The sequence below is a fragment of the Halyomorpha halys genome, unplaced genomic scaffold (genome assembly GCF_000696795.3).
Source record: "Halyomorpha halys isolate HHAL.00 unplaced genomic scaffold, Hhal_1.1 Scaffold1268.1, whole genome shotgun sequence".
NCBI classification, from domain to species: domain Eukaryota; kingdom Metazoa; phylum Arthropoda; class Insecta; order Hemiptera; family Pentatomidae; genus Halyomorpha; species Halyomorpha halys.
Genome location: NW_027115086.1, coordinates 228045 through 248026, shown reverse-complemented (window position 1 = coordinate 248026; position 19982 = coordinate 228045). Strand labels below are relative to the sequence as shown.

General features: G+C 30.5%; 2 protein-coding genes across 2 annotated transcripts; one reads left to right on the top strand and one right to left on the bottom strand.

Annotated features, from left to right (window-relative positions):
• Positions 1-927: 927 nt before the first annotated feature.
• Positions 928-6246, top strand: TfIIB (transcription factor IIB). The gene is made up of 4 exons (XM_067052178.1): positions 928-1144; positions 4277-4409; positions 4509-4630; positions 5308-6246. The coding sequence occupies exons 1-4, from the start codon at positions 929-931 to the stop codon at positions 5467-5469; spliced, it is 633 nt and encodes a 210-aa protein (XP_066908279.1). The 5' UTR covers position 928; the 3' UTR covers positions 5470-6246.
• Positions 6247-10080: 3834 nt separating this feature from the next.
• Positions 10081-16690, bottom strand: l(2)37Cd (general transcription factor IIIC subunit l(2)37Cd). The gene is made up of 8 exons (XM_014433781.2): positions 16560-16690; positions 16281-16488; positions 15129-15310; positions 14839-15042; positions 12793-13003; positions 11788-11996; positions 11280-11454; positions 10081-10373 (listed from the first exon to the last, which is right to left on the bottom strand). The coding sequence occupies exons 1-8, from the start codon at positions 16674-16676 to the stop codon at positions 10258-10260; spliced, it is 1422 nt and encodes a 473-aa protein (XP_014289267.1). The 5' UTR covers positions 16677-16690; the 3' UTR covers positions 10081-10257.
• Positions 16691-19982: the final 3292 nt, after the last annotated feature.

Below are 19982 nucleotides of genomic sequence, written 5' to 3'. Positions count from 1 at the left end.
GTAGTTTTTAAGATATAGAGCTCCGAATGAAAAATCAATGTTTTTTTAAGATTTTGAAAAAGCTGCCATTTTTTAATCCCCCTACCTATACTTGGCAGACTCATCAATTTTGACTAGTAATTATACATAGTTTTTTCTTCCCGGCTCTTCTACTATTAGTTTAGGCTACCCAACCTAATTGAAATAATAAAATTCTTGTTAATATCCATTAAATTCAATTTTTGAAAATATAATATTGGAGTATATACACTTAAACATCAGTTAGTAAAATATTTTATTAAATTGTATATACTTAAGGTAGACTATGTTTCGTACAATTATTATATATTAAATTACGAAGAAGATGGTCAGGGTTGCGGTCAAAAAAGAAACAAAACAGTTAACAACTATTTATTTTCCGACGTTTCGCCCCACTTTGTATAGCTTTATCAGGACTGTACAAGTTTATAGCTTTAGCAAAATAAAAGGAAGAGAGAAGTCGCTAAAGCAATCAACTTGAACAGCCCTGATGAAGATCTACAAAGTGGGGTGAAACGTCGGAAAATAAATAGTTGTTAACTATTTCTGTTTCTCTTTAGACCGCAACCCTGACCATCTTCTTCATAATTTGGAATTATATGGTCAATTTTATATATATATATACATATATATAAACAGTTGGATTTGTTTGGTTTTTTGGCACTTTATGGCACAAAACCAAATGGTCATCAACAACTGGTTACTTTTGGAGTTTTCTTCAATATGTGATCTTTTAAATATATTGAATAGGAATAGGATATGCTTAAAATGGAAAAGGTTTCACTTGAAATAGACAAAGTCTTAAGTGAGTTAGAAAATATCTCAATTGAAACAGAATAGGTTACATTTGACTTAAAAATGACAAAATAATTCCTATTTATCTGTATATGTTTTATATTTTTTCTTTTAGATGAGTAGTTCCGACAGAGCATTGATCAACGCATTCAAAGAAATTAACAGTATGGCTGACCGCATCAATTTACCTAAAACAATTGTTGATAGAGCAAATAATCTCTTCAAACAAGTTCATGATGGAAAAAATTTGAAAGGACGAGCTAATGACGCAATTGCCTCTGCATGCTTGTATATAGCTTGTAGGCAGGAAGGTGTACCCAGAACCTTTAAGGTGAGTTATAATTTGTCTAAAGTTTTAATTAGTTTTCTCTAAGAAAAAAACAAAACAAGCCTTACTGATTCTTATTTCACCTTATTTCATTTTCTGGACTACATTTTGTCAGTCCAATACGTAAGGGGTAAGACATGTCGACAGAAGTCAACAAAAAAATAGATGTAAAGATATGATAAAATTTAATTATCAGGACAAATCTTGATGATCAAAACATCTAATAGTTTAGAGAAACTAGATAGATGGGTTGTCTGAAATACCTAGGAGGGTTTTTCTTTTTAAAATAAATAAGTTCTAACATTTAAACAACAAAACAAAACATTAGCCCTCTAATCTTTCTAGAAAGACAATTAACTTTTAATGGCAAACTCTTATTACATGCATTTCTCCCCTAAATTTGTTCATAACTTGTCCAAGTCATTGAGAGGATTAATTTTTTCACCATTCCAAGTTCTTCCTAAGAGGTATTGTGTCAGGGCTCCAAACTGGTTATATTAAATTTGTATCATAAATAGTGCAAATGGAGTAAGATTGCTGAAAGTCTTCTTTTATGTGCAAAATTATGCAATTTTCTCCCTATGCATTAAGTTTACTCTCCACTTCAAAAAATACTCCATTTTACCCTGTTATTTAAACACCCTCAGATTGCTATCTTCCTATAATTTTAATCAAAGCAATACTCATAGGGGCTTTGATTAACTCTTCCTCATCATTCTGGAATAGTAGATAAAGTGAGTCATCTAAAAAAAATTGTCTTCCTTATCATTTTATAGATAAAAATTGAAATGTTTTTATACTAATTTCAGAAACCCAAACTATTTTGAACATAAAAATCATTTCAGATCATTTATCAGAGGTTTTTAGAATCTAATGAAATATAGAAGAAATTGAATAATTTTACCTATTCACATTTTTCAGTTCTACCCCATTAGCAGAAACCTATTCTAATTTATTATAATATAAAATAATTTATAGAAAAAAAAGTTATTCAAAATTTACTACTTTTGTTGTATAGCAGTTTATAAAAAAATCTCATGTTCTGCATGCATCTCACAACTTTCACTTACCACCCTATTTTGAATTGAAATTAATTCTTGTTTGTTTCAGAACAGATAATTTTATATTATTCTCTGTTGCAATACTTACCCACACTAATTTCTCAAATGAATGTTTCAGTTGACAAATTAACTAACTCCAATCACAGTTTTTTTCCAGCAAAGTACATTTAAGGTTTGTTCTGATGACCTTTTTTTGACTGTCATGTGCACATGCACCCGGCATGTTAAAAGTCTTAAGAACAGATCTTTTAACAACAATATGTTATCATGGGAGATCTTTTTCTAGCTTGCATTGGGAGTGATAGGAAGAGCTCTAGCATCTCCCTTACACCTTGGATTGTTAGTACTTTACTTCCTCGCTTCTACCAGTTACAACCATTCTGCCGCCTTAAGGATTTTTACTCTCCTTTAAATTTTTTGAATTTATAAATTTAATTACCCAATTATTCTCTTATTTTACATTCTTCCAATAACATTTTGTTGAACTTTACATGTTCAACATGTTTTTTTTCTTTTTCTAGAAAAAATTTTTGTATTTAACACTTTTTAATTGGACAAATACTGAGTTTAATCAAACTTGTTATAACCGTTTTTGAGAAAATTAAAAAAAAAAAATGTAAAAAGTGGCACTTACGGTCAGGTAATTTATTAAAAAAGATGTCTGTCACCTCCCAGATATAAACCCCTTAACACTAAACCTACCAAGTGTGATGAAATGACCGTTTTTGAAATGGTCTTGCGATCCGATCGATGAGCATCAAAATTTCAGAGAGTGTATAAAGAGATTATTACATGTAACCAGAGCCAACAATATTTTGTGGTATAAATTAAATTTGAATTTTTTTAAATTATGTTAAAATTAAATTTTTTACCCCATTTGATTTTAGTTTTTACTTTATCATTTGTATACTCATCCCCAAAAATGTTAATACATTCAAGGAAAATCAATTTATTAGACAAAATAAATAAGTATTATTCAGAAGATGACCAAGAAGTTTCCGATATTGATAATGTTAAGGCGGAAATAATTGTGGCTTATTTGAAAGCGATACGGATAAAGAGAATATTTTGAAGATATGAAGAAGAAAAAAAAAGAAAGAGATTTATAGTTAGTACTGAAAGTAAAAATAAGAAAGAGACTGAAATTTCTATAGACGGAACTGTTCGACAAAATGTAAAAGAAGGGTCTAATCGTAGAAGACCATCAATTTATAATATTTTCAAAGAAATATCAGGACCAAAAGGATACTATAAATTCATTGAGACTAACAAAATTTGTATAAAATGTAAAAAATACGTACTTGGGAAACATGTACCATTTAAAATACTATAATTTATTTAAAAAAATAAATAAATAAATGCTTAAATGTGAATAAAACTTTTCCAAAAAAAAAAAAAAAAAAAATAGGTTTTGTTTACTATCCAGCTGTTAAAATTCTCTTTCTTACATAATGTTTTTTCTAAGCAGTCATGAGCTGTTATGGTAGGAATAGGTAGGTATACATGAAATGTCTGTAGGTTTAGTGCTAAGTATGTAATTTCAGTTTTTTATGTCTTTTCATTTTTGAGCTTGTATGAACAGACATATGTGAACTCAGGAGACCTCGAATTATGTATTTTTGTTTAAAACTCAAATTTAAAATTTTGTACAACCACAATACTTATTATATATTCCATATATTGGTTTGTGAAAATTTTTAAAAAATGTATAAATCAATAAACTTGTATAGCATAAATGTTCTTTTCATTTTAACAGACAGCATCTTAGTTTATTTACTAGGTAAAAAAGTAATTGTAGGATTTACGAAAATATTCATAAAATCAATTACTACATAATTTTGTTTGCTCAATAAGTTAATGGTAGAAGATAAAATTGGAGGTACAAGTAAATTTAATTGTTCTTTGTGCTATGAACTTAGAAAAAGTAGATTAGAATATTTTTTTTCAGATTACTTAATTAGTAAAGGAAAAACATAACATTTATATCTACATTCATCTATAATCTTAATATAACCCCTACTTATAATTAAAAATAATAAGTAATGTAACTAATTATAACTTTTTCCTTTTCCAGGAAATTTGTGCTGTCAGTAAAATAAGTAAAAAAGAAATAGGAAGATGCTTTAAACTCATTCTTAAAGCTTTGGAAACTAGTGTTGAGCTTATTACTACTGGTGACTTCATGTCTCGTTTCTGTTCAAACCTTGGTATATTAAACTTAGCCCCATTTTTAAAAATTAACCTTATGATTATTTTTTGACCCATAAAAAGTTATAATTAATAAAAATTATGTTGAATATGTAAAGGTCTGCCTATAATGGTTCAAAGAGCAGCTACTCACATCGCTAGGAAAGCAGTGGAAATGGATATTGTTGCAGGAAGATCACCTATATCAGTGGCAGCTGCTGCTATCTATATGGCCTCACAGGTAATATGCTTATATTAACTTTCTTATATCCTAATATTTTTTTTTTTTTTTTTCATTTTGGTTAAATGTTACCAAATTACCAAGTTAGACTGATTACTTACTCAAGGGTCAAAATTTAGTTTATTCTACCTAAAATTTGTCTTTATGCTATCATATAGCAATGTAATCAATTATTACATTATGGAACTGTTGTGCTTACTTTTTTTTTTTTACACTCACACAGTGATATAAAATATAAATAGCAAGGGGGAGCATTGTAATCATGCCAAATTTTGAATTCGAGTTTTTGGTGTAAATATATGTTTTGAGATCTTCAGAGTCCATATTAACAAATCTCACAAAATGGTCTGTGTCTAGATAAATTGCCTAGCTCATAAATGAAAAGTTGTACGAAACTGAAATTATACCCTTTAAATATGCCTGCGATGTTACAGAAATTTTTTTGTTAAAATCAACTCTATGTGTTTTTTTAATGAAAATTCTTTTCTTCACCAATAGCCTTGAAAAAGATGCTTTCAACTTTAAAATTTTTATTTGAAACTGATATTTTCTTGATGAAGTTACCTTTTTTTTTCATTAATTAACCCAAATATTTCACTAACCCAGACCCCCCTTAGTTTTAATTTGTGTCATATTCCATTCTAGAATTCTTTTTAATCTCCTCTTTTATATTTCAGGCTTCTGAAGATAAACGGAGTCAAAAAGAAATTGGTGACATCGCTGGTGTGGCTGATGTTACAATTCGACATTCATATAAGTTGATGTACCCACATGCAGCTAAATTGTTTCCTGATGTTTTTGTTTTTACCACACCAATTGACCAACTTCCTGTAATGTAAATTCTATTTTGAAAGTTTTATTATAATCTCTGGACATTGTACATACATTTTCTATTTAATATACGTTAAAAATATTGGTACTTAAGAATTTATTACCACTTAATTTATTCATTAATTATTGTTTGTTTATTACCTGGTATTTCTTTATGTTTTAATAAATTATACTATTTTAAAGTTAAAGTAGTGTGTGGACTTTTGCACAACTTAATTGTCAAATCTAATGGTTATGCTACTCCCATTTCTTAATTATAATCTTAATTATATAATAGCTTTAAAATATCAGAGAGGCATAATCCAATTTGTAATTGACAATTCAATTTAATAATGTAAAAAAAAAAAATAAATAAATGAAATCCCTGTTTCACATTGTAGAAACTAGGATGAAGCCATAGTTACACCTTTTTTTTTTTACTTTCACTTTCCTATTATTCAATCTGTTGAAATAACTTATTTTTTAACTTCATAGTAATCTGATAACCATTTGATAAATCATAAGTACTTGTACTTAGCAACTAAAAATGTTTAAATGAAAAAATCAGCAAACACTGATAATGATGCATCTGTTCAAAGATGGTGAAATTTTATGTCAATATTATCAATTGTTACATAATTATATCAGGTCATATTGACTTCCTTTTTGTAAATTATTTATCTTTGAGAACTTAATTATATTGTTTGATTTGTTTTTATTAGGAATTTTATTTTCTATTAATTTTTCAAGTAATTACCCATAAGTAATTGTATTTGAGCAATATATCTACCCTTACCAACCACAAGTTTTTAGTCTTTTTTTTTTTAGTTTCCATGTCACAAGTGCTTAAAAAAAAAATTCTGTTTTCTGTTGTTTATGGTACTATTAAATTAAAGTGTTGCTTTGTAATCTGTCATAATGAGAGTAGAATAGTTTTTAAAAACATTAATCATTTGGGTTTGGTTAGTACATAAAATATCTTAAAAGTGAATAACACAAATCTAGAAATTTATAATTTCAAATGATAATGACCAAAATTAGACCGATAGGGTAGTATCCTTTCAGCTTCAAGTCAACATTATGATATGTTAGAAAGTTTACCTCTGTAGTAAATCCCAATTATTGAAATAACACACTAAAAATTATTTAATTATCTGCTAAAGAGGTAACCAAGTATTGAAAATAATAGTTGTTTTATTTCAATTTTCCACTAAGGTTTTATTTTATATATTTGATAAACAAAATAAGAAAAACTTTCTGGGCAAAGTATTTTTTTTAATTTAAGAAAAAATTTAACATTTTCAGAATATGACTTTATTCAACCAACGATTGAAATTATTTATAACAACATCCTACTTTGCTACAAAGTTAAGAGCACTTTTAACCATTAATATTAGCTACTGGTGTACTTACGCAAGTAGTTAATACTAACAGTTTAGTTCAACATTATACATTGGGGTGTGAAGTGAAGCAGAAATTCATAATAGATCTAAAGCAGTATAATGTTTGTTGTTTGTGATGAAGATTCCCTCTAAAATCCCTTACAAAGGATACTAACGTTGCGCTTTGTTTAAGGTAGTTTGTTCAGAGTTCACAGTCTGAGAAACTACGTTTGGAAACAGTTCATTTTGAAGTGTTTGACCTTTTTATTTCACAGTATTCTTATATATTTTTAATCAATTAATTTCAAAGATCAAAAAGATTTATTTATTTATCGTTTTCATTATAATCAATTCAACTATCATCTTCCACTTGAAATGAATCAACTCCTTGTTTCCTCACTTCGATTATGGCTGCCTGGTACACGGTGGACTCTCAGGTAAACTTGAAGCAAAACTTAAAAATCTCATGAATTGCTCAATACAGTTTGATTTCAGGATCACCACAGAAACACTTATAATCCATTATTACACCGAATTGAAGTGGCTCTACTCTTCCTACTGATGACAGTATTTTCTAGCCTCTTTTCTATTCCAAGTAATTAGAACTTCATGTCCCTCCCTATTATGTCTAACAAAACCTGTATTTCAAATTATTTGCCCAATCCCTTACTACCAGGTCCCATTTATCTGATTACTCCAGTTCATCAGTTAATCTGATTGTTCCAGTTCAATAGTGTAACAACTCAAAAAATGAGTTTTGCATGTAATCTAAGCAATACGGGTAAGATCTAAACAGTAAAACTTATTAACATCTAGCTAAAAAAAATATTTCGAGATATTACAGTTTTTAACTGTATAGATCTTATCAACACAAAGCAAAGAGTACATTTTTCATGTTTTTTTTTTTGGCTGGTGACTGAATTTAAATTTATCAGTTTAAATACATACCTCGTATAATACACATTCAATAAAGTTAGGTTAGCTAGACAAGAGGATTAAACATGGTGCAGAGTCAATCTACAAACCACCTACGATCGGCGAGTATTAAGGGTCCCCTCAAATCCTCAGAGGATGGTATTTAAATCTAAACTATAGGGTTTTCACCTCCCCTCCTCTAAGGAAACAAAAGTTAAAGGTATTTGTTTTAGATCCTTGAGGAAGGACAGAGATGCCCTGGGATTTTTTAAATAACAAATCTCAAAAACTTTTGTAAGTTTAAAAAAGATTGTTTCCTTTGAATTTTTGTAATATCTGGTAATTAAAATTTAAGTTTTATAAAATAAAAAAAAAATTACTTATGTATTCAATTCTAGGTCAAGCAATGCACCTTTCCCCCTTGTAGTCCATAACTCATGAAGCTATTTAGCTTCATGAAAATCTGAACTCCCTCCAGGAACCAACATTTTTTGAAGATATTTATGAGCTTATGGAGATAAGAATAAGGAAATTGACGACAATTTTCTTCTCAATATATTATTATGCCTTAAGTTGTAATGTGTTTAATTGATTTCAATGTCCTTCACAAGAGCATATAAACCCTATAGTTTCAGTCTTTCAAACCCATTTTAATTAGTAAACTCAGTGATCAATTTATAGAGGCAGCAGAACAACATACAACCTTCTACAGGATTTGAGGGATATACCAAATTATTGGCCAAGAAAAATACCATAATTGATCAATACAACCTACGTTTAATTCTTTTCAGATTCTTACTATTTGTAGTGTAAAACATCCTAACATCTATGCTAACTCCTTGTGGAACATCAGGCATCTACAAAAAAATTCCATTCAGCTCTTCCAACTGCAATCCATCTTGCTTCTTGCCACATTTGTGAGCCCGGCCCAAGTCCTTATTTGCTGATCTAAGACACATCTCTATTATCTTCCTCATATGTCTTCTCTCTAGGTTCCACTGTTGGGCTTCTGTTATGATGACCCTAATTGGTTTTCTCGAAGTTTGTCTTATCCACTTTCATTTCTTCTTCCTTATTATTCAATCTGTATATCTAATCCAAAAGCGTTAGAGTGCTTAACAACACATATTTTGTGAAGAATTCTTGTTAAAACTATTTTATAGATTACATTTCCTATTTTAGTGCTAGCTGAAAGATTTTATCGGGTAAATGCACTTAATAGTGCCTTAAGCAATCTAATTTTCATACATTTTCCTGGGTGGACCAAATCAGGAATGGTAGTAGGCCACGCATGGTACAATTTCTAGCTCAATGGTCCCCAAATGCTTTAAGTTCAAAACCACTGTTTTTAATGGATAAGAAGCTGAATGGCTTTCCAGAACTTTTAATTAGAGATCTAATGCCACCAGATTCCCAGGATTTACATTGGCATTAGTCTACCTAGCTGTTGTCTTCTTTGATAGGTTCTTGTTATACTATATAGGATATAGTTGAAAAATACAATGTTTTGGCTATTATTTCTGAGTTAATACCAATTAATTCTTGCTTAAATACTCTCCAAGTGTTGACCTCAAAATAAAAATCAACCTTTTCACACCAGATTCCAATTATACTGCTTTTAATTTTTTTTTTAGGTCAGGTCCTCTACTTTTTGGCCAGGACCCTTCTAACAATTTAGCCTAAGGACCACACTCACTCCTCAACAAAGTCTCAAGGGCTACCTAGCTATAGTTCTAATACCACTATATATGCTACTTTTCTTAATACCCCAAAGAAACTTGCTAGTTCTTACCAGTATTCATATTATTAATAACAGTTAAAATATTCAGTTTCATTAGTAAATGTTTAATTGAATATTAAATTATTATTATTTATCCGTCATTAATTTAATATTATTTTGTAAGAATTACTTCCATTGTAAAATTTAATCAAAATTAACTATGGTAGACAAGTGCTGGCCCACAGACTGTAATTTGCAGATCCCTGCTCTTGGGCATAACATGTTCTCTTCCCAAACAAGCTGATGGCTGGACCAGAAATAAATAAATTCTTCATAGAGAATATCTACTTAATTAATCTAATTCAAATAAACTCAATGGTTTTGTAGGTATTTTGTCACTTTAAAAAGTAAAAAGTCAATTAAACTAATAGTGTTAACAATTATAAATTAGAGAAGGCAAAAATGACAATATCTTTCACTCTGATGAAAAAGGTTTATCATCTAAACGTTACTATAAAACCATGTTCTTTTTCTTTGATGCATTGATATTTCAACATAAAAAAAGATGCAGCAATCACAATAACGAGTTAAGTAAAAGTAATAATAATGAATGACTAACAAAATAAACAGATTATAAAAATGTATATTATATTTACAAAACAATTATTAAAATATCACCTAGTTATGGAAACTGGTTAAATTTCTATAAATTACAATAAAATATATACAGTTAATAAACAATGAAAATAAGTAACATCATAATTTTGGATTGCCATTCTAAAAATACATGATAAATATTATTAGGCTTCGTCACTTTCATCAACTTCTTCTTCATCAAATTCTTCTTCCCAACGATCTTCATTATCAGTAGAATCATCAGCACTAGGGTCCTCTTTAATTAATGAGCCAGATCCAACTAAGAAATAAAAAAAAAAAAATTAAATGGTGATGTTGTCAAAAACCTGAGCCGTACTAAGGTATCCCCAACATAATAAAACAAGAAAAAAATTAACTCACCAGAGCAACATAATAATAACTATCAAAAATCTGTTGATAGAAAAAAAGTTTTTTTTTGTGAGCTGCAAGTGAGTTTTGTATAATTTTATGTTTGAAAAAAACCAGGTGGGGCCGGGGCTCAAACTCACACCTTTGAGCTGATAGACCGTCGCCCCCATATAATCATAGATTATACAGTCTGCAAATTGTATATATCTTTTCTGGAGATGATGGAAATATTTACAATTTGAATAGTTCCCATGAACAAAATATGGACATACAAAAATGATTTTGTCTTATTACCATTTTCAGCATATGATAACATTTATATCTAAATTTATTTATTAACAATGTAATAAAAAAAAATTGAAACTATAAATTTGAGTTATTGGGTTTTAGTAAACACTTGTGACAAGTAATAAAATATTCAAACACTTTTGTAAAGGAACAAAGGTTGATACTTATTTTATTCAATTTATAAAACAAAATTATAGCACTTTCTATTCATCTAAATAAATAATTTTTTAATCTGGATTATCTCTGTAGAAAGTTTGGTGAGTCAATTCTTAAAAAATATTTGAAAAAGAAATATAGAGTAATGGCTGTGCTAAGGAGTGATGAAGATGCAAAATTGCGACATGATTTCTTAGAAGAAATTATGAGGTTTAAGGTGCATAAATATGGGACAGTGGTCCCGAAACGTTGTACCATGTAGTGATAATTTTAATAAAGAAATTTCATTAAATTGGAAGTCATTTAACCTCAAAAGAAAAATTTTTTTAAAAACAAAAAATTCTGGAAATTATTGAAATCATTGTCAACTTACCCACTAAAGCAGCTTTGTTTAATTGTTTTGTAACATAAATGTTAATTATATCTCTGCACTGATTATCAAATCCAGAAGGCAACCATCCATGCTTTGGGTCACATACAGCATTACCTACAACTTTGGGTAACCGTCCTAACATAGCTTCTATTTCAGGAACTTTAATATCACAATACTGAAAATAAATAAAATAAAAATGGCATATATCATTCTCATTACTTTAAATATGAAAACTGATAAAAATTTTCCTAAAAATTTTATATGAAGTATTTGTTATTGTTAATATGCTTAGGAGACATATATATTTATGTATGGAATTTGATACACTACTCATTTATCATTCGGATAAATTCAGTTTTCTTTAATGTGTTTATAATCAAGGATATTTAATTTATTTATAATCAATATTAATTTTTACTTTTACTAGATTATCCATCATTGGTCGATGTTTTTCAATAAATGTATTATTATTTTAGAATTTCACACTTTCTAAGCTATTGTCAATTACCTGATAAAACATTTGTCTAGCAGGTGGTAAACAATTTGGTTCATAAATATATGAATCCTTTTTGATCCTTCCATCAGAAACATCTGATTGCTCAATGGTTTCAACATCTTTTGTGATGACAACTGATTTGGCCACTGAATGAGTAGATTTTGAGGGTAGCAAATAGTTAGCATCACTCCTTTTTGCTTTAACTAAACTTAATAAGCCAGCTGTAACAATAAATAGATCACAAAATTCATGAAAATGTTCTATGTATATTCGTTTTTAAATCAATTAATATACACAATATATGTAGCTATACTAAAAAGAACAATAACAGATTTGCTATATCTCTTCTTTACTTTTCTTTATACATTGCCAATAGTTCACAGTAAAATAAAACAGTGATCGATTTATATAGTTTTCCTTCTTCACTACCGAAGGTAGATAAGCTTTGCATTTATGCAGGAACTGAAAAAAAAAACTAGGCCCACAGAATCATAAATTTTCACTTACATTTTACAACATCAAGGAACAAATTTGTTTACATGTCTGTCTGTAGTCAAATTTGTGTTCTGGAAATTTCAAACTCTTTCCAGGAAATGCAATTTTAAGAAAATAAAAAATATAGAAATTATGAGGAAGCTATTGTGATCTACGTACTAAGCAGATTTTTTTTATTTTAGGAATTTTATTTCCCCCTCTTCCGCACCTAATAAGTCCAGTATTGCTGGATGAGCCAAACTATACATTACATTACTGAAGCATGGCCAATGACTCAAGTCACAGGTCACCCCTGGATGATCTTCAGAATTCATCAATGTCATCCACCACTGATGGCCAATTAGAGGTTTTATACATCCATATCTTGGCCACTTATGAAGATAAATTGTCAATTATATCTAACCTCTCCCCCTCCTCAAAGTTTAGCTATGCCTTCAATAAAGAGTTAATATTTCTCTTTATTGAAGGTAAAGCTAAATCCTAATAGATAAGTAATACTATATTTGATGGAAGTTTTATTACCTGGTGCACGAATTCTATAATCTAGTGTTTGATATATCCTGGAATTAGGATCTTTTCTAGGGTCATAACCAAACCTAACCCACATAACTCGAAAAGGTCCAGTGACAAAATAATATGCAACTACTGGCAGAAGGTACTTCAATTGTTCATGTTGAAACGATGTAACACACATCAATGCAAGTTTCGACCATATAGGTCTCTCCTCAAAACACTGGAAACAGAATAATTCATATAAATAAGATAAAAATTATGAAAAAGTACCTTTTAACCATAAATTTCTCATATAAATGGAAATTTTATCAACTGGGTCTACAATTAAGGGACTCCGGTCCTACACCATCATTCTTTACAATCACTAATTTCTCTTCACAACTTTATAATAGTGTGATAAAAAAATTAACTTAACCATGCTTCCCGATAAGGATCAGGACTAAATATAATAAATAGTTTAACATATTACAAATAAAAAAGGGTTAATACCCTGAGATTTTGTTCAACAGTAGAGACTGTTAACGATAATCTCAATTCTAGAATATTTAAAAACTTTAAAGCCAAAACACTGACTAAGGGCTGTTTTTAGCCGAGGGAGTTAGAGCATCAATTTTGACTACCTCATGACTGCAGGTTACTGGGTTGAAATCTCGCCTATAGAGTTCACTTTTATTTCATGGCAGTCCCACAAAATGAAAACTTGATTCCCCATCATGGTTAGAATAGGTTGGTTACCTGGTTTTAACCCTCATCCTAATCCTATAAACTCAGTAGCATGTCCTGGCCTGTTAACTTATATGATTATTACGAAATCTGTTACACTCATCACACTCCTTCACTTACCATCCTATTATGAGCTGAAATTAATCCTTGTACAATTCAAAAGCTATTTCTTCATTATTCAGGAAGAAAATACTTCTCCTTACCATATATTTCATAATAATCAATATGTAAGAAAAACTAAAATTTGACTATTGTCACAACAATGGGAAAACAATAATCATCAAATTCTTTCATATTTTGTTTTCAACCTTTGTTTATTACTAGTAACAATGAAAGATGGTTAATTTTTTCAATATACAAAATAGAAGGTGCTTAAAAATGTTGATTGAAAATTCATAATTGTCTAATGCTATGAAAATTTGTATTTAAGGGTTTCTTTAGGTGTGAAAAATGATTATCAACTTGGTTCTGGCCTTGAAGTTTAAAACAGTTTAACAAAAGACAATAGATCTGTGTACTATGGAATGGGATTGAACACCCAAGGCTATTTCAGATTTCCCAGCCTCTCTTAGCAGGTTAGGTAAAAACTTTCTTCGCCATTAGTTAATTATCAAATTCTTCCATTAGTTAACTATCAAATTAAAATTAGAGATGGTTGATTATTTCATCAAAACAAAATTTAAGATATTTTCGAGGATGATTTTTTTGTGAAAATACAGTGTTTAAACCTTATCTGACAATTTCAATGAGACTAACACCTAGCTGATAAAAAATTCACTTGATTGTACATTGATTAACCAAATTTAATCAAAATCGTTATAGCCATTTTCGAGAAAATAAAAAAGATGTGAAAAATTGACTGTAATAAAATGGGGCTTCTAGCCAGTAAATTTTATCAAAAATGTTGCTGTAACATCCCAGGTATGTACTTGCTTAAAATATGTAATTTCAGTTTCATATAACTTTTCATTTTTGAGCTAAGCTGTTCACATAACTATAATAAATTACTTTATCATTTAAAAAAAGATGGTTGGGGGTACGGTCAGGGTTGAACACAAATAAGTAAAAATTCATTTATTAGTCCCTTACTTAACTTATTTATGTTCTACACTGACTGCACCCTCAACTATCTCCTTATATATATTATCCACGGTCAACAATCTTCTCATCATTACTTTTCATAATGTTAATCATTCTTGACATTATAATTAATAATCATTTATGATAGAGATGTCTCCAAACACTTCAATAAGAATTCAAAAGCCAACTAATGACAAACACCTCAGAATATAAGGTAGAAAGTTGCAATTTACTTAGCTTAAAACTACTTACTTTTTTAATTTGCTCCAATTGCTGACCATTTAGAAATTTAACTTCTAGAAATTTTATTGCTTTTTCTCGAGGCTTTATTGGAACTTTGGGAATATTAAATGATACAAATACAGCATGGCCAGACCGTCGCTTTCTAGTCCTTCCAATTAATGAACCTGTCGCTTGGTCATTTTTATCTTTTGTATCTCGTCGAAACATATAAGTCTAAACAAAATCTTAATCAATTAAAAATATTTAACTTATTTACTAAAGAGGTTCATAAATAACACTTATTTGTAGAGGTACATTACATTTAATGACTGGGTATCAACTCGAGAAAATGCAGCAGGAGGTAGAAAATAGCTGGCTGGACTTCCTAACCACTGCCTCAAATGGTCACCATCAACACGTTTAGGAAGCAGAGATTCTGAAATATCTTCTATATGTCCATCTGGCATTTGCATCATTGGTAAAAACTGGAAATCACATATACCTACAACCAAATCAGTGATTACAAATCATACTCATAGAGAAGATATGAAATATAAAAATAATATTCTTTAAAAAAAAAATATATATATACATCATATCATCATATCAAGACAAACTGATGGTGAATCAATTGTCATCATGTTTATTTATATAAAACTAATGTATAAGGCAAAGAGGATAAGTAACAAAATTTGACAATATTGATAATTTTGTTCTGCATTAAACAAAAATAAGTAATGCAATATATCAATGGGATTCCAATATTTTCACAATTTATTTTAAAAATGATTTCTTACAATCATTTTCATGACATTTGGAATAGATATATTTACAAAAGCATATTGATTTTTCCTTCAAAATAAAGAAATAAATAACAGATTTTTGCTATAAGCTGTTTTAGCTTTTAAGGTGAAGGATTCTTACTAAAGTAACAAAAAATCAGTTATGTATATTTACAATGGAAACAACATCATTTAACAAAAGCTGTGTGCATCAATGCCAACAAGTCATTATAAATGGGCTAAGCAACTTGATAAAATATTATTTCATGAGACATATAAGTAAACAGAAATATAGAAGTGATCATTTAGATATTCTGACTGCTGGAATAACACAAAATATGCATCACAGAGAAAACATAGGGTTTAGACCAACTATGTTAGCCCGTCAGGTTACCTCTATTCCAATTAATATTCAGTCAGCTAGGTTGAATAGACTCCTAAGAATAGAAAAATACAAATATTCTACTAGGAAAATCTTATCACTACATAAAGGACTAGTTTTTCATATGGAAAAAAAACAAAAACTTAACAGTATGAGATGCGAATGAGGCTATAAATAGAAAAATAAGCTATACCTAACCAAATGGACGACTGAAACCATATTTCTGTTTTATCAACTTTCATATCTACATCTTAAATCAACATTTTCTTACATCATACTTTAAACAGGTATTTGTGAATCATAATTACTTTTAAATTTAAAGGAAGTTATGACTCTTCCCAATATTTCACAACTCCTAATGTGCCCTATTTCTTCTCCATTTTCAGATTTCCTATTAACAACTTTGATCTTCAAAATGATGCCATTAGTTTTATATCGGTCCCCACAAGCTGGTTTACAGAAAACATCATTAGGACGAAATCTTAATTCCAACCTCCTATTCATTTTGGAACAAACCTAAAAAACAAATAATGAGGTAAAGAGAAAAAATTGATTAATTATTTTAACAGGAATCCATGAATTTATACCTTCGAAATTTCTGAAGTTCCACCTAAAGTTTCAATAGCCTTATCCACATTATTTACTATTCCAGGGTATTCTATGCACGAATAAAAATTATTTAAGTTTTCCTTTTTCAGATCCATGAAGAGTGATTTTGATGGAAGACGATTACGAAATATTTCCACTGACCCTTTCTAACAATTAAACTATGACAAAATCAACAAAAAAAACATCTACCGGCACATTCAACATTGTTTCTAACCTATGAGGTTATAAACAGAGGTAAGGAATTCATGGAGGAAGGAGTATAATGGAGGGGGTAAGTTGTTAGGCCAAGTGAAACTAAAAAGGAGGGATTTAAACCCACCAAAGGCACGCCTTGATAGGAGTGTAGGTCATCCTGGACAATGTTTAATAATAAACTAATACTATTAGTCCTGTAGATTTAACTTAATACAATTACACTGGCTTGTACAATAGTAACTTGTACTTTAGCACTTTTTAACTCCTGTAATATCACTAATAGTCTTCTCTATCATGAAAAAAATAAGTATTAGTGTTATTATTACTTGTTTCTTTGGATTTTGTATGATACAATGTATACAATACAATTTCTTATGGACCAATACTATTAGCTTTCATTATGAAACAGGGTCCAGGACGTCTTAGGGTTATAATCAAACCTGGCGTTTACTTCATTGTTGATATAGTTTTTTTTGTAATTATTATTAATTCTCAGTCATTCCTTTGTTATGAACATTCATCTTTTTACGTTTTAGGAATTCAAGAGGGGGATTGGTATTCGCTTGCTAGGTTTGCCATAGTGACACTTCTTGGCTTCAACGTCATCCAGAGATACTGCATACAGCTATTAGTGGATCAGATAATTCCATTGTGATTTTTGAGATGGGTGTGTAAGAACTGACTCCAATTGATTATTATTAGGTACTCCTGACCAGAAGGCCTCGGCAATGCGTGTTCAATTAAGGTAAGGAGTTGATTAGGAGATGAATAGATAGAATGAGACTTACAGGGTGACAGCCGTAACTTCTCTAAGGATGGTAACCTCGTCCTAGCGGGTACTATTTCTGTAGCTACGAAGAGTCATGCATGCCCGGAAGGTAGCTAGCCGACGGGGGTCCTACGAAAGGATAACAGGTAGAGGAAGGAGGAGGTGACCAACAGGGGACTAGTGTGATATAAGACTCTTTATATCAAAAATGAGTTGGAAGACTACACTAAACGTCTTATTTACTGTCCCAAGAAGGTACTTGTTGAGCACCGTCGGTGAGGTATTGATTCTACTAACGATACAAAGGCCAGTGAGAGGCACCGCCTGTAAGAACTTACTTTTTTTTGTGTGTTTCAGTATATTCTTTTTGGTAAAATTTATTTATTAAATCAACCTATTTAAAATTATGATACTGATTACATGTTTATTTATAACATTATACAATTACTTACATTTTAATGAATAAATCACTTGAGAAAACATAGGTAGTGCTCCAAGGTAAAACGAATTGAAGTTCTTGGTCTTGGTGGGAAGCGATAACGGTTTCGGCGGCTGTAATAGTTAGTCTAAACTAGCAGGTAGCGTGTCGCCACATAATCTTTATTAATTCAAATAATGCATTTAGGAATATTACAATATATTTCATGGTTATTACATGTATAAAATTAATGTATTTACCTGTATTATTTCTGGTATATCAATATAAAACGTCATATCGGCCCGTAACGGTTTTGGCGGCTCAAAGTAGTTGTAATATAGGCCACTAGATATTCGCGGTGTCGAATCCATTTTGAATAAAGGGAAAAAATCCAAGTGTTCGTTTTAATGAAACGGAGTCATACGGCTATGGTATTTTCACAAGTGATGCGAGGAGAGTCTAAGTTGATCGAGTTGTAGGAGACACAGTGCCCAAGAAGATTTATCTTGGTTAAGACGACATTGCTTTTTTCTTTGTTGAGCTCAATGCCCAAATTATTAAGAACAACCATCAGTTTGTTGATTGTTTGACTAAGGTCTAGTTTATCAAAACAACAAACCGTAAAAAAAAAGTCGCCCGAGGCAGAAACCTCGGTCAAGAACCTAGGTTAAAGAAACTAGGCAGTAAGAACCACCTGTATTGGCCATGGATACACCTTAGCTCCACGAAATGAAGAGCTAATTGCTTAGGATAAGGATCTTAGGGGGCTGACCTGACATAGAGTAAATGACCTTAGCTCCAACCCCTCGGAACCCTAAATAAAAGGGGGTGAGAGCTGGATTTGGTGAATGAGAAGGCTAGGATTGGAAGTGGGGATGAATGAGAAGAAGAGGTAAGAGAGACGGATAAAAGAGGCAACCGGAAGAGTCAGAAGACAGTTGAAGAGAAGCAGAACAAAAAGTCAGGGACCGTCAGGGGGTCAGGGGGGGGGACAGACAGTTACGGTCGGAGAGAAGTCGGGCAAGACTAGGCAGAGACAGGCAGCCGAAAGAGTCGGGAAAGATCGAGAGAGACGCCGACTAACAGGGAAGCACATTGCAGGGAGACAACAAAGATCCACCGACAAGCCCACGGAGCGAAGCACGAGGGATGACCGCCGCTAGAGTCAAAACTGACAGATACACCAAAAGAAGTAAGACCTTTCAGTTGATTTTGAATGGCAATTGTAGAATTTATAAACTTAGAGTCAATATCAATAACAAAGATCACAACTGGTATTTCTCAATTCATAATATTATATCATAGCTTTTAGGAAATAGATCTAACATCATTTCTCATAAAATTATTCTAGCACATTTATATATAATTGTAAATATAAACCAATGCAACCAAGACTTTAGTTTATGATTAAGAATTCCAGCATGCCATCTCATAATAATAGCATAGTAAATTGATAAACACGATACCGTTGGAGAAGAACTTCAATGATTAATTATAAATATTCACATCTCGCATGCCATGGCAAGGGAGTCTATGGTATCTAGTCCTTAAATTAAATATATTGCATACATTTTCAGTCGGTTCCGATCAGGAACCGATAGAGATAGATAATACAAATACAAATATAAATATATGAGTAAATAAATTTAATGCTGTCGTAGAACCCCCGGTCAGCCTTAGAACAGCTGAATAGCCCAACACATAGTATAATGCATCAATATTTGGTAAAGAGTAAGCATCAACCAGTATATAATTATTTATAGCCTGCGAATAATCTATTACCAAGCGGATTTAAGATTTCCATCAACAACCAGTTGGGCTTTCCATGCTGAGTTACAGAACTCAATGACCTCTGCAAGCAACCGTTTTATTTCCTTTTCGACGAATCTTGAGATAGTATAACCGCTAATTTTGATTTACCTTTAGTTATATATTTATCGTTTATACTTGCCCTTGATCAGCGGAGAAAGGGATGAGTTAAAGTTAAAAAATATATATATATATATATATACATATATG